The following is a 25,297-nucleotide window of genomic DNA, read 5'->3' as shown; positions in this document are numbered from 1 at the left end:
TGTTTGGAACACAGATATTTTAATACCACAAACGACATCACTAAACACATTTTCACAGCTCATGCAATATACAGAATCTACAATCAAATATGTTTACAACTATTTCATTAACAATAATACAAACAACATCAGAACATCAAAAACGACAAATTATATATAAAAACATTTAAATTAGTACCTAGTGGGAAAAAGTGTTCCATCCCCGGAATGGTATATTGAAAAGTAACCAAAACAAACTGTACACATCAGCTTATACCTCATTTATAGAAAACTGCATTTGGTATATCGTTGAATTTTGTAAAAACAAAACATAAACAAAGAAGTAAAATGTACTGAGAGAAAGTCACTAAAGCTGAAGCTAGGTGTCCAAGGTTTGTGTGCCTAAAGCTACCACCACCATCACCTAGCAAACAATGGATGATCAGATAAAAATAGCTGTCCTTTTTCTGCCCGTTGAAAAAAATTATAATGCAGCAGTCTGACAAAAAAAGCAGCAATAGCTACATATGTCCATAGGGGGGAGAAAAATAAGGCCCCATTATAAAAAAAATTATAAATGTCCATTCAAAATAAAGGAGGCACAAAACAACAGATATCAAAATGCGATCCATGAGGTGCAATCCAAAATGCATTAAAATAAAAAAATAACAAACAGCTACATCATCCTGGATGAAGTCCCAGAGGGAAAATGTCCCAGAGGGAAAATGTCCCAGAGGGAAAATGTCCCAGGTGTTGCGTTTATCTTCGTCCCCTCTGGTTTTTGGGACACCTCCTATTTTAAAAAGGGGAAAAAATGAATAAAACAAACTCTACATTTTGACTGCCCCTCAAAGTACAGCATTCTGAACTGTAGAACTTAAAGACATATGGAATGAATTACAAAATTAGCATAGTATGTATGCATACACTTTTGTCAAGTGACACACATTTGGCGTAGCATCTTCCAAAAGACTTTCAAAATCCTGCTACTGTATGTTGTTTACGAAAATGACATAAGCAGATGACATGTTTCTGTCTTTTATAAGCCTATCAGAAATGTGCTAATAAGATCACATAGGTCACTTTGGAGAACACACCCACCTTGTGAAACACATGACAACGGCGACGATGATGGCGATCTGTACGGCTCCGATGATGGCCGCTATGAGAACGTAGTGGAGTTTCTGTCCACTGGGAACCACGTACAGGATGTTGAAGTCTTGGATCTCCTCACACTGCTGGCCAGTGTAGCCTGAATCACACCTGAGAAGTCAACCAACCAGGTAGCACTTAATTTCATGATACAGAAATTACCAGGTGTTCACTAAGAAATGACACACACACAGTAATTATGTATGAATTAAGAAAAAAAGACACACAGAACACATCGTTGCTGTCAGATGAAAACATCATCTTCAAAACAGAAAAAACTGTCATATTTTCCCATTAACAAACATACAATTTTCAAACATAAGACACTATTTTGAATAAATGTTTACATTTGTAAAAATTTAGTTACAAGGTTTTCATTCGACAGCGACGATATGCAGGTAAGTAAAAAAAAAAAAAGGACACCACATTATCTTACCGGCATGTGGGGATGCTATACTTGATTTCACATTGGCCGTGTTCACAGAAGTTGGCGTAGTCCTCTGTGCAGGGGGTGGGGATCTCTCCATAAGCTCTATCCTCCCCTATGTCTGCCGTGTCTTTAAAGGTATAAAGAAAATCGCGGTCATTGATATTGTTTATATACATTTTAATGAGTGAGCTAGGCCTTGTCATCATTTGCAAATCAAATATAACTGAAATGTATCGTCGAGCAGAAATATTATAATATTAACAGCATAACATCACTATTCCCATATAGACAACATGAACCATGGTCTGAGAGATAAATCAACTACCGTAACAACATTATAACAGAGTGTGGTAAATGGGAGCAACCTTACCAAAAAGATCAGTCTTGCTTTTGCTACCATCGTCTTTGTCTTTTTTCTGCCCTTTTTCTGAAAACAAGACACATATTTGTGAGTGCAACACAGACATTGCCCAGTATTGCAACAAGGCCCTTTATCTACTTCCCCTTTAAGGGATAGCAGCATTTTAAATGTGAAATAATTCATTAGGCTACCTTAAAAATTATTTTTCTACTGTAAGAAGTTGAAGAGAAATTGAATTTGAGTGACTCAGGGAATCAGTGTTCCAGCTCTATGTTCTTGGAGTTGGAGAACCGTAATCATAAGGATTATACGACTGATCGTAAGAGGCCTGAAAACTGCCCCCACAATATTTTTATGGTCTCATCCCATTACTCAGTGCTGGCTTGATAGAGATAGTAATTTACATACATTTCAGCTCCACCTCAAGAAAAGAATATAAATACTATTTTGACTCTAATATAGTACATGTCCAACATTTGCAATTGCAGTAAGCTAGCATCATCATAAAAATACATTTGGTTGATCAACAAACCAGTTATATGATGTGGATTTTGTACAAGTAAGATACCTACCATTTCTATAACAAACTAATAACCTACAGTACTGTTTAGGATGCTCATTGACAATAAGACGACCATAGACAATGTGAGGGGTATGGCGGGTTTCTATTTTGGCCAGTTGCCGTAGGAGGCTGCTGGTAACTCTGGCAGACAGTTATTGTAATGCATGGAATCATTTGCAATGCTCATTTGCATTACCAAATGAAACAAATGACAGATAAGTGGTGAGTGGCTGGGTTTAACTTGAGGGGAATTTGGCCTGTTGAGATGTAGGGTGACACGGGCATGCTTCAGCTTCACTGCATTTAATGGCCCTCCTGCAACAATTGGCCAACTGCACCATCAGCAGAAATGCCTCGCAACTGATTTAAGAAGAGATAGACACGTACTGTACATAGGGGTCACATGACAAATGTTGTTAAAACACATATCAGGCTATGCACAACAATTACTATCTGGGAATGAATGTAATAACACCATGGTTGCCAATAATATCCCCATGGTTGTATACACCGTGAAATCCCACTATAGGAATACTATAGGAATATTGGAACAGCCATAACTAGTTATTAGGTTTCCACAGTGGGACGCATTCTATTCAAGTTTAGATTCATTCCATATGTGGGACAAAACAGTTCATTATTTGTGTAATTTGATATTTTAGATCTAGATTTTGAGACAAATTTCAAATAGGGCCATTTTTTGTTTGGTATGGCATCGCACTCAGATAAAGAACTACATCGGAAAAATGGCTTTAAACTGATTTTCTAATAAGAATGGAGGAACATTTTTGTAGTTCTCTGACCAGCTGGTTGCCCACATAATTATGTGCCCCAAATCCCAACTGTGTGAGATTTGGGTTCATGTTCGCATTGTAACATTAGTGTACAGAAGAAAGAACAATCTCAGGTCTTTTGATTTGAATCTCAAGCAAAAATATCCAAGATGGCGTAGCAGTGTAGACGTCTTTGTCCTGTCGTGTCCCGTGTCCCTTGTATATATCTTTTTACATCTTTTTCTTCGCATATCTTTTAAAAATACTTTCTTAAACCTCAACTTCTAAATACTCTCCTGCAACCCGCCTCACCCAATGTGGCGTGGATCTGCTTTTTTCTAAAGTATTTCTATTTACTTCTGATCTGGAATCCATCTACTGAAGATAGCCAGCTAACTGCCTACCAGCTATCAGTTAGCAAACCATTGCTAGCGGTCATCAGCTAACCTTTAGCTCGGAAAGCTCTCGCTAGTTCGAACAACGTGACTAAAACCAGAGCATAACGGACCTATTTCTCTCCATATCCCCGGATTCCTACCGCAAACTCTGAACATTTTCATCTGGATCTTCGCAACTAGCTAACCACAATCCCGGGTGACCACTCCTGGCTAGCGTTTCCATCCCGGAGCAAGCACCAATTAGCCTGAAGCTAGCCCGGCTAGGGCTCCTGTGCTACCACTGAAGCCCACTCCTGGGCTACAATATCCGGACCCCTTTACTGCCGGTACGGAGCACGGAACCCCGCCGATCCTCTACGACTGGAATACCGACATAATCTGCCCGAGGACTCCAACAGGCCCCTCAGGCGTGACGCCCGCTGAAGGCCCATTCTGCTAACCTACTAGGCCTGTTAGCTACCTAGAGCTACCTGGAACCCTACTAATTCCACGACTGGTCTATCGACGTCACCGCACGAAGAGGCAAAAACAGACTCCCCTCCCCATCGCGACGTCCCCCAAAGGCTAACTTGCCTGCCCCGGTCTGCTAACTGCTAGCTTATCTTGCAGCTAGCGCAGCCAGGAAGCTAGCACCAGTTAGCAAACACAATTCTACAATTCACAACCTCTCTTTCGCCATCGCTATCCGGCTTGGATTCTCTGTCGACACGACCGCGTCTGGTCTGCAGACGTGCCCTCAACCGGTGCCCTCAACCGGCCTCCGTCTGAGCAGACCACCCCCCGGGCTACTAACTTTAAACGCGTGCTAGCTTAGTGGAGGCCTCACTGCTCCATCTACGGCTGCCCCCTGGACACTATGATCACTTGGCTACATAGCTGATGCCTGCTTGACTGTCCATTAATTCATGGTACTCCATTCTGTTTATTTGTGTTTTATCTGTCGGCTCTGTGCCTTAACTCAGGATCTGTGTGTAGTTAATCCGACCCTCTCTGCCCAGTCGTCGCCATTTTTACCTTCTGTTGCTGTGCTAGCTGACTAGCTGCTGTTATCTCACCTGTTGTTTTAGCTAGCTCTCCCAATCATGACCTGCAATCACTTTATGCCTTATTGTATGTCTCTCTCAAATATCAATATGCCTTGCATACTGTTGTTCAGGCTAGTTATCATTGTTTTGGTTTGCAATGGACCCCGTAGTTCCACTCTCCGTACCTCTGATACCTCCTTTGTCCCACCCCCCACACATGCGGTGACCTCACCCATTGAGACCAGCATGTCCAGAGATACAACCTCTCTTATCATCACCCAGTGCCTGGGCTTGCCTCCGCTGTACCCGTGCCCCACCATACCCTGGTCTGCACATTATGCCCAGAATCTATTCTACCACGCCCATAAATCTGCTCCTTTTATTCCTTGTCCCCAACGCTCTAGGCGACCAGTTTTGATAGCCTTTAGCCGCACCCTCATCCTACTACTCCTCTGTTCCTCGGGTGATGTGGAGGTAAACCCAGGCCCTACATGTACCCAGTCACCCTCATTTGTTGACTTCTGTGATCGAAAAAGCCTTGGCCTCATGCATGTCAACATCAGAAGCCTCCTCCCTAAGTTTGCCTTACTCACCGCTTTAGCACACTCTGCCAACCCTGATGTCCTTGCCGTGTCTGAATCCTGGCTTAGGAAGGCCACCAAAAACTCTGAGATTTCCATACCCAACTATAACACTTTCCGTCAAGATAGAACTGCCAAAGGGGGAGGAGTTGCAATCTACTGCAGAGATAGCCTGCAAAGTTCTGTCATACTTTCCAAGTCTATGCCCAAACAGTTCGAACTTCTAATTTTAAAAATGTATCTCTCCAGAAATAAGTCTCTCACTGTTGCCGCCTGCTACCGACCCCCCTCAGCTCCCAGCTGTGCCCTGGACACCATCTGTGAATTGATCGCTCCCCATCTAGCTTCAGAGTTTGTTCTGTTAGGTGACCTAAACTGGGATATGCTTAACACCCCGGCAGTCCTACAATCTAAGCTTGATGCCCTCAATCTCACACAAATCATCAAGGAACCCACCAGGTACAACCCTAAATCCGTAAACATGGGCACCCTAATAGACATTATCCTGATCAACTTGCCCTCCAAATACACCTCTGCTGTCTTCAATCAAGATCTCAGCGATCACTGCCTCATTGCCTGTATCCGCCACGGGTCCACGGTCAAACGACCACCCCTCATCACTGTCAAACGCTCCCTAAAACACTTCTGCGAGCAGGCCTTTCTAATCGACCTGGCCCGGGTACCCTGGAAGGATATTGACCTCATCCCGTCAGTTGAGGATGCCTGGTCATTCTTTAAAAGTTACTTCCTCACCATATTAGACAAGCATGCTCCGTTCAAAAAATGCAGAACCAAGAACAGATATAGCCCTTGGTTCACTCCAGACCTGACTGCCCTCGACCAGCACAAAAACATCCTGTGGCGAACTGCAATAGCATCGAAGAGCTCCCGCGATATGCAACTGTTCAGGGAAGTCAGGAACCAATACACGCAGTCAGTCAGGAAAGCAAAGGCCAGCTTTTTCAAGCAGAAATTTGCATCCTGTAGCTCTAACTCCAAAAAGTTCTGGGATACTGTAAAGTCCATGGAAAACAAGAGCACCTCCTCCCAGCTGCCCACTGCACTGAGGCTAGGTAACACGGTCACCACTGATAAGTCCGTGATAATCGAAAACTTCAACAAACATTTCTCAATGGCTGGCCATGCCTTCCACCTGGCGACTCCAACCTTGGCCAACAGCCCCGCCCCCCCCGCTGCTACTCGCCCAAGCCTCCCCAGCTTCTCCTTTACCCATATCCAGATAGCAGATGTTCTGAAAGAGCTGGAAAACCTGGACCCATACAAATCAGCTGGGCTTGACAATCTGACCCCCTATTTCTGAAACTGTCCGCCGCCATTGTCGCACCCCCTATTACCAGCCTGTTCAACCTCTCCTTCGTATCATCTGAGATCCCCAAGGATTGGAAAGCTGCCGCTGTCATCCCCCTCTTCAAAGGGGGAGACACCCTGGACCCAAACTGTTACAGACCTATATCCATTCTGCCCTGCCTAGCTAAGGTCTTCGAAAGCCAAGTCAACAAACAGATCACTGACCATCTCGAATCCCACCGTACCTTCTCCGCTGTGCAATCCGGTTTCCGAGCCGGTCACGGGTGCACCTCAGCCACGCTCAAGGTACTAAACGATATCATAACCGCCATCGATAAAAGACATTACTGTGCAGCAGTCTTCATCGACCTGGCCAAGGCTTTCGACTCTGTCAATCACCATATTCTTATCGGCAGACTCAATAGCCTCGGTTTTTCTAATGACTGCCTTGCCTGGTTCACCAACTACTTTGCAGACAGAGTTCAGTGTGTCAAATCGGAGGGCATGTTGTCCGGTCCTCTGGCAGTCTCTATGGGGGTACCACAGGGTTCAATTCTCGGGCCGACTCTTTTCTCTGTATACATCAATGATGTTGCTCTTGCTGCGGGCGATTCCCTGATCCACCTCTACGCAGACGACACCATTCTGTATACTTCCGGCCCTTCCCTGGACACTGTGCTATCTAACCTCCAAACGAGCTTCAATGCCATACAACACTCCTTCCGTGGCCTCCAACTGCTCTTAAACGCTAGTAAAACCAAATGCATGCTTTTCAACCGTTCGCTGCCTGCACCCGCACGCCCGACTAGCATCACCACCCTGGACGGTTCCGACCTAGAATATGTGGACATCTATAAGTACCTAGGTGTCTGGCTAGACTGCAAACTCTCCTTCCAGACTCATATCAAACATCTCCAATCCAAAATCAAATCTAGAGTCGGCTTTCTATTCCGGAACAAAGCCTCCTTCACTCACGCCGCCAAACTTACCCTAGTAAAACTGACTATCCTACCGATCCTCGACTTCGGCGATGTCATCTACAAAATAGCTTCCAATACTCTACTCAGCAAACTGGATGCAGTTTATCACAGTGCCATCCGTTTTGTTACTAAAGCACCTTATACGACCCACCACTGCGACCTGTATGCCCTAGTCGGCTGGCCCTCGCTACATGTTCGTCGTCAGACCCACTGGCTCCAGGTCATCTATAAGGCTATGCTAGGTAAAGTGCCGCCTTATCTCAGTTCACTGGTCACGATGGCTACACCCACCCGTAGCACGCGCTCCAGCAGGTGTATCTCACTGATCATCCCTAAAGCCAAAACCTCATTTGGACGCCTTTCCTTCCAGTTCTCTGCTGCCTGCGACTGGAACGAATTGCAAAAATCTCTGAAGTTGGAGACTTTTATCTCCCTCAACAACTTTAAAAATCTGCTATCCGAGCAGCTAACCGATCGCTGCAGCTGTACATAGTCCATCTGTAAACTACCCACCCTTTTTTTACCTACCTCACCCCCATACTGCTTTTATTTATTTACTTTTCTGCTCTTTTGCACACCAGTATCTCTTCTTGCACATGATCATCTGATGATTTATCACTCCAGTGTTAATCTGCTAAATTGTAATTATTCGATTTATTGCCTACCTCATGCCTTTTGCACACATTGTATATAGATTCTCTTTTTTCTACCATGTTATTGACTTGTTTATTGTTTACTCCATGTGTAACTCTGTGTTGTTGTCTGTTCACACTGCTATGCTTTATCTTGGCAAAGTCGCAGTTGCAAATGAGAACTTGTTCTCAACTAGCCTACCTGGTTAAATAAAGGTGAAATAAAAATTAAATTAAATTGTATAAAGCTGTTGTAAGTAGGGGTGAACCTAATAGACTTAGCTATTACCATGTATAAAGCTGTTGTAAGTAGGGGTGAACCTAATAGACTTAGCTATCACCATGTATAAAGCTGTTATAAGTAGGGGTGAACCTAATAGACTTAGCTATCACCATGTATAAAGCTGTTATAAGTAGTGTAGTGTTAGCTAGCTCCATAGTTGTCTCTGCTGTCTTTGTATCTAAGATAATTGTGTAGTTTAGAGTAATTATCGAGGTTACCTAGCCAGTTATCGAGGTTACCCAGCCAGCTACACTTCAAACAAAGTCAACAACGCAGCCACTGCTAGCTAGCCTACTTCACCAGCCAGCAGTACTGTATCATTTTAATCATTTTAGTCAATAAGATTTTTTTGCAACGTAACCTTAACTTTCTGAACATTCGAGACGTGTAGTCCACTTGTCATTCCAATCTCCTTTGCATTAGCGTAGCCTCTTCTGTAGCCTGTCAACTATGTGTCTGTCTATCCCTGTTCTCTCCTCTCTGCACAGACCATACAAACGCTTCACACCGCGTGGCCGCTGCCCCTCTAACCTGGTGGTCCCAGCGCGCATGACCCACGTGGAGTTCCAGGTCTCCGGCAGCCTCTGGAACTGCCGATCTGCGGCCAACAAGGCAGAGTTCATCTCAGCCTATGCTTCCCTCCAGTCCCTCGACTTCTTGGCACTGACGGAAACATGGATTACCACTGATAACACTGCTACTCCTACTGCTCTCTCCTCGTCTGCCCACGTGTTCTCGCACACCCCGAGAGCTTCTGGTCAGCGGGGTGGTGGCACTGGGATCCTCATCTCTCCCAAGTGGTCATTCTCTCTTTCTCCCCTTACCCATCTGTCTATCGCCTCCTTTGAATTCCATGCTGTCACAGTTACCAGCCCTTTCAAGCTTAACATCCTTATCATTTATCGCCCTCCAGGTTCCCTCTGAGAGTTCATCAATGAGCTTGATGCCTTGATAAGCTCCTTTCCTGAGGATGGCTCACCTCTCACAGTTCTGGGTGACTTTAACCTCCCCACGTCTACCTTTGACTCATTCCCCTCTGCCTCCTTCTTTCCACTCCTCTCCTCTTTTGACCTCACCCTCTCACCTTCCCCCCCTACTCACAAGGCAGGCAATACACTTGACCTCATCTTTACTAGATGCTGTTCTTCCACTAATCTCATTGCAACTCCCCTCCAAGTCTCCGACCACTACCTTATATCCTTTTCCCTCTCGCTCTCATCCAACACTTCCCACTCTGCCCCTACTCGGATGGTATCGCGCCGTCCCAACCTTCGCTCTCTCTCCCCCGCTACTCTCTCCTCTTCCATCCTATCATCTCTTCCCTCTGCTCAAACCTTCTCCAACCTATCTCCTGATTCTGCCTCCTCAACCCTCCTCTCCTCCCTTTCTGCATCCTTTGACTCTCTATGTCCCCTATCCTCCAGGCCGGCTCGGTCCTCCCCTCCTGCTCCGTGGCTCGACGACTCATTGCGAGCTCACAGAACAGGGCTCCGGGCAGCCGAGCGGAAATGGAGGAAAACTCGCCTCCCTACGGACCTGGCATCCTTTCACTCCCTCCTCTCTACATTTTCCTCTTCTGTCTCTGCTGCTAAAGCCACTTTCTACCACTCTAAATTCCAAGCATCTGCCTCTAACCCTAGGAAGCTCTTTGCCACCTTCTCCTCCCTCCTGAATCCCCCCCCCCTCCTCCCTCTGTGCGGATGACTTCATCAACAATTTTGTAAAGAAGGTCGACGACATTCGTTCCTCGTTTGCTAAGTCAAACGACACCGCTGGTTCTGCTCACACTGCCCTACCCTGTGCTTTGACCTCTTTCTCCCCTCTCTCTCCAGTTGAAATCTCGCGTCTTGTGACGGCCGGCCGCCCAACAACCTGCCCGCTTGACCCTATCCCCTCCTCTCTTCTCCAGACCATTTCCGGAGACCTTCTCCCTTACCTCACCTCGCTCATCAACTCATCCTTGACCGCTGGCTACGTCCCTTCCGTCTTCAAGAGAGCGAGAGTTGCACCCCTTCTGAAAAAACCTACACTCGATCCCTCCGATGTTAACAACTACAGACCAGTATCCCTTCTTTCTTTTCTCTCCAAAACTCATGAACGTGCCGTCCTTGGCCAGCTCTCCTGCTATCTCTCTCAGAATGACCTTCTTGATCCAAATCAGTCAGGTTTCAAGACTAGTCATTCAACTGAGACTGCTCTTCTCTGTGTCACGGAGGCGCTCCGCACTGCTAAAGCTAACTTGGCTCTGTCATATCCTCACATGGTCTCTCCTATCATTGCTATGCAGACGACACACAATTAATCTTCTCCTTTCCCCCTTCTGATAACCAGGTGGCGAATCGCATTTCTGCATGCCTGGCAGACATATCAGTGTGGATGACGGATCACCACCTCAAGCTGAACCTCGGCAAGACGAAGCTGCTCTTCCTCCTGGGGAAGGACTGCCCGTTCCATGATCTCGCCATCACGGTTGACAACTCCATTGTGTCCTCCTCCCAGAGTGCTAAGAACCTTGGCGTGATCCTGGACAACACCCTGTCGTTCTCAACTAACATCAAGGCGGTGACCCGTTCCTGTAGGTTCATGCTCTACATCATTCGCAGAGTACGACCCTGCCTCACACAGGAAGCGGCGCAGGTCCTAATCCAGGCACTTGTCATCTCCCGTCTGGATTACTGCAACTCGCTGTTGGCTGGGCTCCCTGCCTGTGCCATTAAACCCCTACAACTCATCCAGAACGCCGCAGCCCGTCTGGTGTTCAACCTTCCCAAGTTCTCTCACGTCACCCCGCTCCTCCGCTCTCTCCACTGGCTTCCAGTTGAAGCTCGCATCCGCTACAAGACCATGGTGCTTGCCTACGGAGCTGTGAGGGAAACGGCACCCCCGTACCTTCAGGCTCTGATCAAGGCCCTACACCCAAACAAGGGCACTCCGTTCATCCACCTCTGGCCTGCTCGCCTCCCTACCTCTGAGGAAGTACAGTTCCCGCTCAGCCCAGTCAAAACTGTTCGCTGCTCTGGCACCCCAATGGTGGAACAAACACCCTCACGACGCCAGGTCAGCGGAGTCAATCACCACCTTCCGGAGACACCTGAAACCCCACCTCTTTAAGGAATACCTAGGATAGGACAAAGTAATCCTTCTAACCCCCCCCCCCTCCCCCTTAAAAGATTTAGATGCACTATTGTAAAGCGGTTGTTCCACTGGATATCATAAGGTGAATGCACCAATTTGTAAGTCGCTCTGGATAAGAGCGTCTGCTAAATGACTTAAATGTAAAATGTAAATGTAAGTAGGGGTGAACCTAATAGACTTAGCTATCACCATGTATAAAGCTGTTGTAAGTAGGGGTGAACCTAATTGACTTAGCTATCACCATGTATAAAGCTGTTGTAAGTAGGGGTGAACCTAATAGACTTAGCTATCACCGTGTATAAAGCTGTTATAAGTAGGGGTGAACCTAATTGACTTAGCTATCACCGTGTATAAAGCTGTTGTAAGTAGGGGTGAACCTAATAGACTTAGCTATCACCGTGTATAAAGCTGTTATAAGTAGGGGTGAACCTAATTGACTTAGCTATCACCGTGTATAAAGCTGTTATAAGTAGGGGTGAACCTAATAGACTTAGCTATCACCGTGTATAAAGCTGTTATAAGTAGGGGTGAACCTAATACACTTAGCTATCACCGTGTATAAAGCTGTTATAAGTAGGGGTGAACCTAATACACTTAGCTATCACCGTGTATAAAGCTGTTATAAGTAGGGGTGAACCTAATACACTTAGCTATCACCGTGTATAAAGCTGTTATAAGTAGGGGTGAACCTAATACACTTAGCTATCACCGTGTATAAAGCTGTTATAAGTAGGGGTGAACCTAATACACTTAGCTATCACCGTGTATAAAGCTGTTATAAGTAGGGGTGAACCTAATAGACTTAGCTATCACCGTGTATAAAGCTGTTATAAGTAGGGGTGAACCTAATAGACTTAGCTATCACCGTGTATAAAGCTGTTATAAGTAGGGGTGAACCTAATAGACTTAGCTATCACCATGTATAAAGCTGTTATAAGTAGGGATAAACTGTCGTGTAAATTCTAATTAATGAAGAGAGACATTGTTATTTCTTCAAACAATCAAACATTATTTTTGTTAAGAATTGCAATAATGGAGCTGGTCGACCCTACACTCTGAGGTGGAAGGTGAGAGCTCAAATGACACAAGAAGTGCAGGAACCTTATATAATCAGACTGTCTTATGCAAGCATATACAAAACACGTGATCTGTGTGTACATGTGTGGAGAAACAAGAAATCACTCTAGACATAGTTCCTCATAAATAAGCCAGCAAGCACCTTTTGTTGTCTGCCCAGATGATAGATGGTTTCACACATACACACCTACACATACACAAGCATGAACCTTTCGCTCAGCAACAGGCTAATACCAGGACAACAGCTTTATCAAGTGGTGTGCGGGATACAACACTTTGCTCTGCTTTCAGAGATTAACAGGAACCAGTTCATTCTCTTCTGACTAATAGGAAACCATATGTCACGCCGGTCAGCTCTTGGCTGTGCACACAGAACGAACCACAGGGACCTACTTCCCTAGTCAGGTTCCTATACTGAACACACAAGACAGGGTGAAACAGGCCGATATTAGTGCACACACATCTCTATCTTATGTGATCAAGTTTCTTTAACAATCTCAAACGTAATGCCTTAAGCAATTCAGTTTAAGGAAAGATATTTGAGTATACAAGCATCAGCAAGGTTTAACAGAAATTTCTCTCCCAGAACCTAATAGACTTAGCTATCCCCATGTGTAAAGCTGTTGTAAGTAGGGGTGAACCTAATAGACTTAGCCATCACCGTATACTGTAGTTTAGCATAGTGCACGGTCATAGTGAGAATCGATCAAATAATTGGAGTGGGGATCATATTTGAATTGCCCTTCCTGTGTTCACAACAGAGGCATCAGAGTTTGACATTAACTAGCCATCATATAGTTCACTGGCTGTGTAGAGTGATGCAGGGGAAAGTCCTGACTTGGAAGGAGGGATGTTTATATTAACACACTACGCATCAGGAATATCAGGACTGGCAACAGAAACACAGGGGAGGATATCTAGGACATTGTATTCAACATGAAGGCATTATATCATCGACACAAAAAATTGTGATTTGTTCTCTTTCCTTGAGACTGTGAAAAATAAATGAAATCCATCGAAAGCCCAATGTTTTTCCCCCCTGAAATAATCCTCTTTATAACACAATACAATATAATAATGCAATGTAATGCAATGCAGGGTAAATGCAGTATATTGGACATAAAATTACATGTTTCTAAATTATATTTTAAGATGAAAATGTGGCATTACCTGGACATCTCCCCAGATGCTTCACGTCAATCTTCACCTGCTTCAAGCATGATGCCTCTCTTACGTGACAGGGGGCACTGTAGGAGTTTCCGTCTGTTCCACACACCGGGTTGTCATTATGGCCACTGCAGTCAATGTTGCACATGCACCTGGGTGTCGAAGAAAACATTTATATAAACATCTGTTTAATGAACACTGTATGAACACTGTATTAACACTGCATTAACACTGTATGAACACTGTATTAACACTGCATGAACACTGTATGAACACTGTATTAACACTGTATGAACACTGTATGAACACTGTATGAACACTGTATGAACACTGTATGAACACTGCATTAACACTGCATGAACACTGTATGAACACTGCATTAACACTGCATGAACACTGTATGAACACTGCATTAACACTGTATGAACACTGTATGGACACTGTATTAACACTGTATTAACACTGTATGAACACTGTATGAACACTGCATTAACACTGCATTAACACTGTATGAACACTGTATGAACACTGTATGAACACTGTATTAACACTGTATGAACACTGCATGAACACTGCATGAACACTGCATGAACACTGTATGAACACTGTATGAACACTGTATGAACACTGTATGAACACTGTATGAACACTGTATTAACACTGTATGAACACTGTATTAACACTGTATGAACACTGTATGAACACTGCATTAACACTGCATGAACACTGTATGAACACTGCATTAACACTGTATGAACACTGTATTAACACTGTATGAACACTGTATGAACACTGTATGAACACTGTATGAACACTGTATGAACACTGTATTAACACTGTATGAACACTGTATGAACACTGTATTAACACTGTATGAACACTGCAACATTAAAAGCTCTAAACATACACCATCAATCAAACGGAATGGAATGTGACAACCCAGGACCCCAGTATATGGAGAAAATAACAGAAGATTTGAAAGGAGGACTAGCGGTCGCTAAGGATTCCGATAATTGGGACCCAAATAAAGAAGTCCCCCTTTCAGAAACGACTGGTTTCACAATAACATTCCTTTAAAACCAAGACGTTTTTCCAACAACTTTAGCATCCCACCAACTTTTTTCCACCTTTTCTTTATATCTGAACAGTGTTGCCGGTATCAAAGCCCAAACTTTTATTTCCGCAAACCGACCTAGCCATGATTGCGATAATGTTCTGCCTATGGCTTAGTATGAAATGTAGCCGTAATGCTGAGGCGGCATTGGCGCGCACTATGCTCTGGTTGCTAGGCAGCGCCCGTTACTACTATCCTCCTGGCAGTTGTAAACTTTGCGAGGCATGTCACCACACACACTGTTTTTTTAACCACAACTGGATGGATCCATAAATAATTACTGTGGGAATAAATATTACTGAATGACGAAAATACTGGAATAAAGTAAGCTAATGCAACTGAAGGCATCAAATTATTGGTTACAGGAACTCCAAAAGTCATCTAATTGTTAGAATACATTTGAAGCAATAGCAACTATTTCAGCAGCGTTTTGTGCTGCTTTGAGACAAGTGTGGAGATCAATCAATGTCATAATATTCTCCGTTTGGATATTAGTTAGGCAACAATTAGGCTGTGGAAATGTTAGCTAAATTGAGGTGAGTGCTGCTCATGATCACCTTGTCTAGTTGGTTCATTCATTAGCACTGGTCAGAACATTTTGCCAGCATGTTATGTAACTTAACAAGTGGATCATTTTTCTCTTCACTCACAGTCGCTTAGTGGCCTAGGCCTTCTCCTGACCAAAGTCCTGTGACTTGTCTAAATCAATCAATGTGATTTTGCTTCACTGAATATCCATCTGTCTGTATATTTGGTTAATTCTCTGGCTGGGTAGATAAGTGGAGGTGGTATAGCTCATCTATCACTGATCAGAAACATTTAGCATGCTGTAATGTAGCCTAAATCAACTGTAGGTCTATCACTGACAGAAACATTTAGCATGCTGTAATGTAGCCTAAATCAACTGTAGGTCTATCACTGATCAGAAACATTTAGCATGCTGTAATGTAGCCTAAATCAACTGTAGGTCTATCACTGATCAGAAACATTTAGCATGCTGTAATGTAGCCTAAATCAACTGTAGGTCTATCACTGATCAGAAACATTTAGCATGCTGTAATGTAGCCTAAATCAACTGTAGGTCTATCACTGATCAGAAACATTTAGCATGCTGTAATGTAGCCTAAATCAACTGTAGGTCTATCACTGATCAGAAACACTTAGCATGCTGTAATGTAGCCTAAATCAACTGTAGGTCTATTATTTTGCTCCAGCAACTCCAAAAGCCTGCAGAGTTTGTGAAATATAAACATGAAATTCACATGCTTTTGAAAATATACAATAGATAGATATTATTTTGGTATGGTGATGAAGATACTCTAAATGTAAGACACTACACCTGCTCCCTAACAAAGCGGAGTGAGGCCAGGAAAAATACAAAACGTGGATAATAAAAGCATGGGTTCGCTTTCAAAAGATCACCTTTTTTTATTTGACAGCAGTTCCACACGCTGCTGTTGTGTGATGCAAGTTGTATGGGGAAAGTATTATTTGTATTGTATTCTGTTATATTTCATTATATTCTTAGCCTACTGTAAAATATATGTGTGTTTACTGTGATCAGGGTAGTCTTGTCTGTTGACTGAACTAAATAACTTGATTTCATGTGCATGGCACAGCCATGTATCCTATAGGATGCACAGGCAAGTATTATAATTCAACTCAAAATATGCCATTCTAATCTTATAAAAACACATTTTATTAGTCTTATAATGTTTCTTAGGACCTGCCTAAAACATAATGGATTTCTTTGTGATGGTGAAAGCTTTTCCTGGAAAGGATGTGGCAAAAATGGACCTGTATGAATTAGGATCTAAAAAACATAGCCTGATTTATTTTATAGGCAACATACCGTGAAGTCTTTCTGTAAAGGGTATAATTCCAGAAGAAAGTACTCACAAGATATCCTCAGAGTCCACATCGCATTCTGCTCCAAACTTGCAGGTGCCACATTTTGTAGGCTTTTTCCCTCTGCCTGTGCCTGATCCTTCATCATCTGTAGTAAAGGAGTATAACAAAAATGTGCTGTTAGCTGTCAACAAAGTTAATATTGTTCCATTAGTGTTTGGATTTGCAAAGCTTTTCTTTTAGCAAGCTCTTTCTGTAACATTGTAACATGGGTTGGCAAGTCCAACTTATTAAAGTGAAGCAAGACCAAGTTACAGCACTATACCTCCGTCACCCGATCCGGAACTGCCATCTGTGAGTTAGAGCATAGAAAATGAGTTAGTTTCAGCTTAATCTAAATGAGTAATAAGGCAATGACTAGGGACAGTTTAGAGAGAGGAAAAAGTGATTGGTCTGCTGCATCCTGACACTCACCTGTAGAGCAGGCCCCTTCAGAGACCTGAGATATGGACTTCTGCTGCTTGCACGCTGCTCTCCTCATGAAGCACTCATTCTGGAAGGTGTCTCCGTTGGACCCACAAACAGAGATGTACTTCTTAGAGCACTGGAATACAACGGGTAATGGTAGGATTTTAGAGTTACTGAACCATCGTAGCCTAGACCTAACCATTTCTGAGGACAGGAACCTGAAAGCGCATATAACATTATTAATGCCTATAGACTTCAGAAATTATTTATAAGCAAATGCCATGCTAACGGATGGCTAAGGGTTGTGCCACATTTGGATAAACCATTCCTGCTTGCTTTCTTGCTCATAGTGATGGCAGTCTTATTTCACAACAGAGAACATGATAACATTTTTCCCACTGTGTTACTTACATGGAACTGGCAGACACATTTCAGGTCAGCCCCGTTCTCTCGACAGGTTCCCCCGTAACGACATGTTGCAGCATCACACACTCTCAGGTCACTCTTCTTCTCAGATGCATCTGTAAAACAGAAAGGTGTTCTTGTCAGCAAGGCAGTGAAATACCATTGTTTTACAAAGAAATGAAGTAGAGATATATTTTCCAGTTTACAATAAAACCATCTAAATATTTTTGACAATGTATCTAGTGTAGGCTACTAGTATCCATGTGATATAGCTTTTCTATCTTTGAGAATAACATATGAATAATTGAGCCTAAGCTCTATTTTTACTAAGAGTATATGAAATAGTGTGAAACCCTGTATAGCTATGCTTGTATAATTCATGTTCCAAAACACACCCTCAACTTCCCACTCAAATTTGTACACAAACACAGTATTTTCCCTCATTTGTATCTTACCTTAAATACAGTTAGCCTGGAATCCAAATCAATATGCTTTGTTTCACCATGAAACAGAGTAAATCAGTTAGGATTCCAGGCTAAAATCCAGTATGAACCAAAGTTAATTAACTCCTGGCAACTCAAGAGTTCACGGACACTCCTTCCAGTAATGACTTTCATCATTTGTATAAGCTCCAAAGCCAATAACAAGCTTCCTCTTTAGCCAGGAATACACTTGAACATCTCTCATACTGGGCAGTATTATTCAGAGGAAGAAAGAAAAATCAATGGCACTAAAAGAGCGAAGATGCGGGTCGCTTAGCAGCACGTAGCCACCGGACTGCTTCACCACAACACATCAATAGTAGTAATCTCATCACTTCGTCAATGAGTCTAATAATGAGAGATCTGGTACAGAGAGAGCTTAGCTACACATTGAGAAAGACAGTGCAATGTGCATTGTGCTACTGTCTCTGCCCAGTATAACTGGACTGAGAAATTTAGCCACTAGTCATTCGGACCATTCGGCCTTCATTTACAAATGCCTTGGCATTACATGATCACGGGAGTCCAAAGCCAAGTACGATCAACAGGGACCTAGATAGTTGACCAGAAATGATTGGAGGAGAAGGCAATGTGAGAATCTTTAATCAGGAGCTGAAGCACATTATGTGTAAGAAGCATCACTGATAGGATTGATGAGGATTTCAGGTAGACACGGTAGGCTTACCAGCACAGAGCCAGGTATGCCATCACAATGTGTACGGAATTATGTGTTATGTAATCCTGATATTTAGTGAAAACAAAGCCAGTGCTGTACAACCCGTAGGCGTTCAGTAAACTGTTTAATTCCCCCTGTTGACATGCACTTGCAGTATATTTCGTTTTTTCCCTAGCTTTGATAACTACAGCAGGAGTGGGAAATGATTGTTGTACTAGAACAACTCTAGGTTCATGGACCACCCTGAGGGAGAGTGTTTGACTCCGGAGGAAAGGTAAACACAGAGTTGTAATGGAGGAGTGAGAAGGCCTTCCCAGCCTTCCAGGCAGGTTGGACTGCAGCCATTTACATCCTCCTGGGGTCAACAGCATTATCTCCTAGCCTTCCTATCAACTAGCAGCACATTGGGAAAAACCCTGGCCTGTGAGATTTAGAGGGTGGTGGGGGGGAGACGGAGGGAGGGAGAGAGATGCGGAGAGAGAGGAAGAGAAACATAGGAGAGAGGGAAAGAAAGAGAGAGAAAATGAGAGGTGATGGGAATGGAGGAATCATACTGCACTGAGGTTTGACCTGAAGTTCCCTTCTGTTCTCGTTGCCAGTCCCCATGAGAGAGAACCATTTTCAACACACATGATCTGCAATAGGAGCTTTATGTTATCTTATTCCCAAGAGTCTTATTACCAAGACCTTCTCTGTTAGAGAAGGTCTAAAAACAGGAAGGCAATAGTATGCTGCTAATCCAATAGCTTGAGACAGGTAAACGTGCCACAGGGGCTAATAACCCAACCTTTGAACAAATGGGAGGCAAAGTAGTTCCAGGCCAAAGATTATCATCAGCCATTCCTAACAATTAGCTCCTCTTCTCAATAGACCAGTCTGTTACTGATAGGCAGTCCTGTGTAGCTCAGTTGGTAGACTATGTCACTTGCAACTACAGGGTTGTGGGGGACCAGTACAAAGAAAGAATGAAAATGTATGCTCTCACTACTAGAGGTCGATCGATTAGGATTTTTCAACGCCGATACTGATACCGATTATTGGAGGACCAAAAAAAAGCTGTTACCGATTAATCTGCCGATTTTTAACATTTATTTGTAATAATGACAATTACAACAATACTGAATGAACACTTATTTTAACTTAATATGTGATATCAATAAAAATCTATTTAGCCTCAAATAAATAATGAAACATGTTAAATTTGGTTTAAATAATGCAAAAACAAAGTGTTGGAGAAAAAAGTAAAAGTGCAATATGTGCCATGTAAGAAAGCTAACGTTAAAGTTCCTTGCTCAGAACATGAGAACATATGAAAGCTGGTGGTTCCTTTTAACACCAGTCTTCAATATTCCCAGGTAAGAAGTTTTAGGTTGTAGTTATTATAGGAATTATAGCACTATTTCTCTGTATACGATATGTATTTCATATACCTTTGACTATTAGATGTTCTTATAGGCACTTTAGTATTGCCAGTGTAACAGTATAGCTTCCGTCCCTCTCCTCGCTCCAACCTGGGCTCGAACCAGGAACACATCGACAACAGCCACCCTCGAAGCAGCGTTACCCATGCAGAGCAAGGGGAACAACTACTCCAAGTCTCAGAGCGAGTGACGCTTGAAACGCTATTAGCGTGCACCCCGCTAACTAGCTAGCCATTTCACATCAGTTACACCAGCCTAATCTCGGGAGTTGATAGGCTTGAAGTCATAAACAGCGCAATGCTTGAAGCATTGCGAAGAGCTGCTGGCAAAACGCCCAAAAGTGCTGTTTGAATGAATGCTTACGATCCTGCTGGTGCCTACCAGACTGCTCTATAAAATCATTTAATTATAACATAATAACACACAGAAATACGATCCATAGGTCATTAATATGGTCGAATCCGGAAACTATCATCTCGAAAACAAAACATTTATTCTTTCAGTGAAATACGGAACCGTTCCGTATTTTATCTAACGGGTGGCATCCATAAGTCTAAATATTCCTGTTACATTGCACAACCTTCAATGTTATGTCATAATTACGTTAAATTCTGGCAAATTAGTTCGCAACGAGCCAGGCGGCCCAAACTGTTGCATATACCCTGACTCTGCGTGCAATGAATGCAAGAGAAGTGAAACAATTTCACCTGGTTAATATTGCCTGCTAACCTGGATTTCTTTTAGCTAAATATGCAGGTTTAAAAATATATACTTCTGTGTATTGATTTTAAGAAAGGCATTGATGTTTATGGTTAGTTACAGTCGTGCAACGATTGTGCTTTTTTCGCAAATGCGCTTTTGTTAAATCATCCCCCGTTTGGCGAAGTTGGCTGTCTTTGTTAGGAAGAAATAGTCTTCACACAGTTCGCAACGAGCCAGGCAGCCCAAACTGCTGCATATACCCTGACTCTGTTGCAAGAGAAGTGACACAATTTCCATAGTTTAAAGAAATTCATGTTAGCAGGCAATATTAACTAAATATGCAGGTTTAAAAATATATACTTGTGTATTGATTTTAAGAAAGGCATTGATGTTTATGGTTAGGTACACGTTGGAGCAACGACAGTCCTTTTTCGCGAATGCGCACCGCATCGATTATATGCAACGCAGGACACGCTAGATAAACTAGTAATATCATCAACCATGTGTAGTTAACTAGTGATTATGATTGATTGATTGATTTTTATAAGATAAGTTTAATGCTAGCTAGCAACTTATCTTGGCTTCTTACTGCATTCGCATAACAGGCAGGCTCCTCGTGGAGTGCAATGTAAGGCAGGTGGTTAGAGCGTTGGACTAGTTAACCTTAAGGTTGCAAGATTGAATCCCCGAGCTGACATGGTAAAAATCTGTCGTTCTGCCCCTGAACAAGGCAGTTAACCCACTGTTCCTAGGCTGTCATTGAAAATAAGAATGTGTTCTTAACTGACTTGCCTAGTTAAATAAAGGTTAAAAAACATTTTAAAAATACAAAAACAAAAATGTTGAAATCGGCCCTAATTAATCGGCCATTCCGATTAATCGGTCGACCTCTACTCACTACTGTAAAATGCTCTGGATAAGAGCGTCTGCTAAATTACTCAAATGTAAAAATGTTACTCAACCAATGGTCCCAGTCTCTGTTATAAAGGCAGCTATCCCCCATCTCAGTCACCCTGTACATAAAGGACTATTGACCAAACAGCTAATTTCCTCATTAAAGTCACGCCCTGGGGGTCCTGAAGCTAGACGCTTTAAATACGGGTCCTGACCTAAAACTCCTCTGTAATCAAGAAATAGCACCACTGTATAGGATCAGACGTCTTCAAAACACTGTAGTAGTCAGAGAGCATTTACAAGCATTTCACCACACCCGCAATAACATCTGCTACACACGTGTATGTGACCAATAACATCTTGTTTTATTTGAGCAGGACCAGGCCTAGAATTCAGTCAAACAATATTGATCTTGACCAGCACTATAGAAGCATTAGTAATGTAAGTATGGTAATTATTGCTGTTTTACCAATATTTGTTCTTCAGAGACATTTTAGTCATTTAGCAGATGCTCTTATCCAGAGCGACTTACAGTAGTGAGTGCATACCTTTTATTTTCACTGGTCCCCTGTGGGAATCAAACGTACAACCCTGCTGTTGCAAGCACCATGCTCTACCAACTCGGCTACAGCAGAGCAGCAGTGCAGGTTCACAACAACCGCGCTTCCACTGAATTCAACCCAATCAATGCATGCTTTGACAAATCAAATCTGTGTTTCTCAGTGAAAGTGGGGAAATGCCACAGTATTTAAAGGGACAGTTAACTCCAAAATGTACATTTTGCCAGACATTTTTTTTTAGAAGTAGTCTAATGTCAGGTCAAGCTTAATCCACGTCCCACATTATCAGTTGTGTGACCTAGATCCAGCTAAATGCCTCAACCTGATAAACACACCGGCAGGAAATATGGTGCTTGTATTTTCCATTCAATTCTGAAAGGAATTTTACCCTTTATATCTGGGAGATTTATGGTTGCTAAGGTCACATCTGCTATGGGGTTTTCTGAGCCTGATCAGCACCCAATTATAGGTTGTTTTCATGAGCAGTGAAGAACAACCAGTACCACGGGGAAAAGGAATGGCTCTGTTTATTGAAGGAAGTGAATCGGGTGAGTAGCGAAAGTAAACAAATAGCTTAACACGAGGAAAACAACGACTATTGGTTTTATCAGGAAAGCTATGCCGACATGCTCTTCTTTATAAATCGGAATGCTTTGAAATGAAAAGTAAAACCCTAGGTTACTTAACGAATAGCATACATATAGGCCTCCTTTTAAAACAGACGCTATGGGAACAATCAGGGCAATTGGGATTAGGTAGAGGGTGGAAATATATCCACATTGTGTTTCCATTCATCTCTAATGTCATCAAGCATAGGCCAAATCATAGGTCAAATCTGGTTCCTCTCTAGATTTCTTCCTAGGCCACTTTAATAAATGGAACACTAGTCACTTTAATAATGCCACTTGAATAATGTTTACATATCTTGCATTACTCATCTCATTATATACTGTATTTTGTACCATCTATTGCATCTTAGCCTATGCCGCTCTGTCATTGCTCATCTATATATTTATATATTCTTATTCCATTCCTTTACTTAGATTTGTGTGTATTAGGTATCTGTTGTGGAATTGTTAGATATTACTTGCTAGATATTGCTGCACTGTCGGAACTAGAAGCACAAGCATTTCGCTACACTCCCAATAACATGTGCTAACCATGTGTATGTGACCAATAACATTTGATTTGATTTTGATTTGATTTAGGTTCCTGGATTTTCTAGGGAGTTTTTCCTAGCCACCATGCTTCTACATCTGCATTGCTTGCTGTCTGGGGTTTTAGGCTGGGTTTCTGTATAAGCACTTTGTGACATCTGATGATGTAAAAAGAGCTTTATAAATAAATGTGATTGATTGAAAGTCACACTGAATGTTGTCTTCCATCCAGATCATCCTGATGGTGGAACCACACACCCCAATTTGACCAATGGTGACACTGTATACAAACAAAAGTCATTACTCCTAACCAGGAAACTGAGCACTGGCAGTTTCCATTTAATAATGAAACACAACCAAAGAGAGCAGGACAATCCAGGGTGGGGTTCACAGAAGGAAATTATTTCCCTGCATGCACCTCACCAGAGGGGACAGATCGAGGCATCCCCCAAATACACATAGGCCTATCCAATCTAATTTCTCAAAAAACATGCATTGATCCACAGTGATTCCGCGTATGAAGCAGGGCCACTCAGTGCCGCATTTCCGACTAATTCAGACTAAGTGAGCATGATGTTCTTTGTCTGCTGGTCAAGGATGCCCAATTACCGAGCAGCGTTAATTCAGCAAGGAGGATAACCTACCTCCAGGGTCCTATGTAGCAAAAACACCAAGTGTTTGACAAACCCAAATTATTTCCCTATAAGAACTTGCTTTGTCAAAGTGAACTGATAAAGTAAATGTGTTGATACTCACCTAGGCAGCCCTTGCCTTTTCCTGAGACACATTCGCTGCTCTGAGAGTATGAAGCTCGTGCTCCATGCAGTGTAGAGACGGCCAAAAGGCAGAGGACCAAGGAGAGAAAACGGCCTGCGGAGGGTCCGTGAGATGAGAGGGGATATCCTCTGGACATGATGCTTACAATGCTGTGTAGAATGGACACACTGTCGTTTCCTATGTTTCCTAACCTATGCTTTTTTCAAATTGCAGAAATATTCCAACGAATCCACCAGATGTGTATGGACACCCAACGAACAAAACGCGATGTTATTTGCAAACGGTTTCACCCACGGCTAAAAAAAGGTTTCATCTCCAACGCAGAAAGGGGATTTTCTCCCAGGATAGCCATAGAAAAAACACCATTATCTCGGACTTTAGCACACAAATTGCATAAACCAAATGTCGGGTTGACTCTACTGGTCGCTCGACTGACCGTCGTACAGATAGGGTGTGCGATCATGGACTATTTTGACTGTCGCCTTTACCTTTGACGTGCCTGCCTTTCTCTAGTTTATCCCAGCGGAAAATATCCTTGGTTAAAATGTCCCTCCTTCATCAACACAATCCCAGCAAAGGCGAAAATACCCAGACAATGTCCCAATTTACCCAGACAATGTCCTAGTGAGGTTTTGTGTATCACCGTCAACAAAGGACTTCGGTGAAGCTTGGGGATCACATGACACGAGACCACCCCCATCATTGAAGCACGCTTTGCGATGGAGGGGCAATATAACCCCTTATAAATAAAATATGTGTGGGGAGGGGATTCCGATTGTACCCTGGTAGGACACGTTATAACACGACAGTTACTAATCCTGTATAAAGCCTACCACCTATGAGACCAGGCGGAGGTTACAGCCTAAATCTAAACTGTATTTTGTAACATGGAAATTAAGACAATTAAGCCTAAAGAAATTAGAATTATTACAATTATTTTTTCTTAAAAA

The 25,297-nt window shown here is 42.8% G+C and overlaps 1 protein-coding gene across 1 annotated transcript; it reads right to left on the bottom strand.

Moving 5' to 3' along the window:
* tmeff1b (transmembrane protein with EGF-like and two follistatin-like domains 1b) lies at positions 1–25,062 on the bottom strand. The gene is made up of 10 exons (XM_055881809.1): positions 24,327–25,062; positions 17,685–17,794; positions 17,280–17,409; positions 17,131–17,157; positions 16,857–16,953; positions 13,847–13,995; positions 1,932–1,988; positions 1,568–1,688; positions 1,081–1,242; positions 1–772 (listed from the first exon to the last, which is right to left on the bottom strand). Exons 1-10 carry the CDS (start codon positions 24,481–24,483, stop codon positions 739–741), a joined length of 1,044 nt encoding a protein of 347 aa, XP_055737784.1. The 5' UTR covers positions 24,484–25,062; the 3' UTR covers positions 1–738.
* Between the last annotated feature and the right edge of the window lie 235 nt (positions 25,063–25,297).

Source organism: Salvelinus fontinalis, chromosome 25, assembly GCF_029448725.1.
Source record: "Salvelinus fontinalis isolate EN_2023a chromosome 25, ASM2944872v1, whole genome shotgun sequence".
Lineage (NCBI taxonomy): Eukaryota > Metazoa > Chordata > Actinopteri > Salmoniformes > Salmonidae > Salvelinus > Salvelinus fontinalis.
Note: the sequence above shows the minus strand (reverse complement) of the source record. Positions and strands in the feature narration are given on the sequence as shown.

What these genes read in the sequence shown, in the direction of transcription:
- tmeff1b (XM_055881809.1), bottom strand. Translation starts at nt 24,483, where the DNA reads ATGTCCAGAGGATATCCCCTCTCATCTCACGGACCCTCCGCAGGCCGT. An exon ending in AAAAGGCAAGGGCTGCCTAG is followed by an intron (nt 17,795 to 24,326) that starts GTGAGTATCAAC and finishes TCTGTTTTACAG; the next exon opens with ATGCATCTGAGAAGAAGAGT. An exon ending in TGAAGGGGCCTGCTCTACAG is followed by an intron (nt 17,158 to 17,279) that starts GTGAGTGTCAGG and finishes TCTAACTCACAG; the next exon opens with ATGGCAGTTCCGGATCGGGT.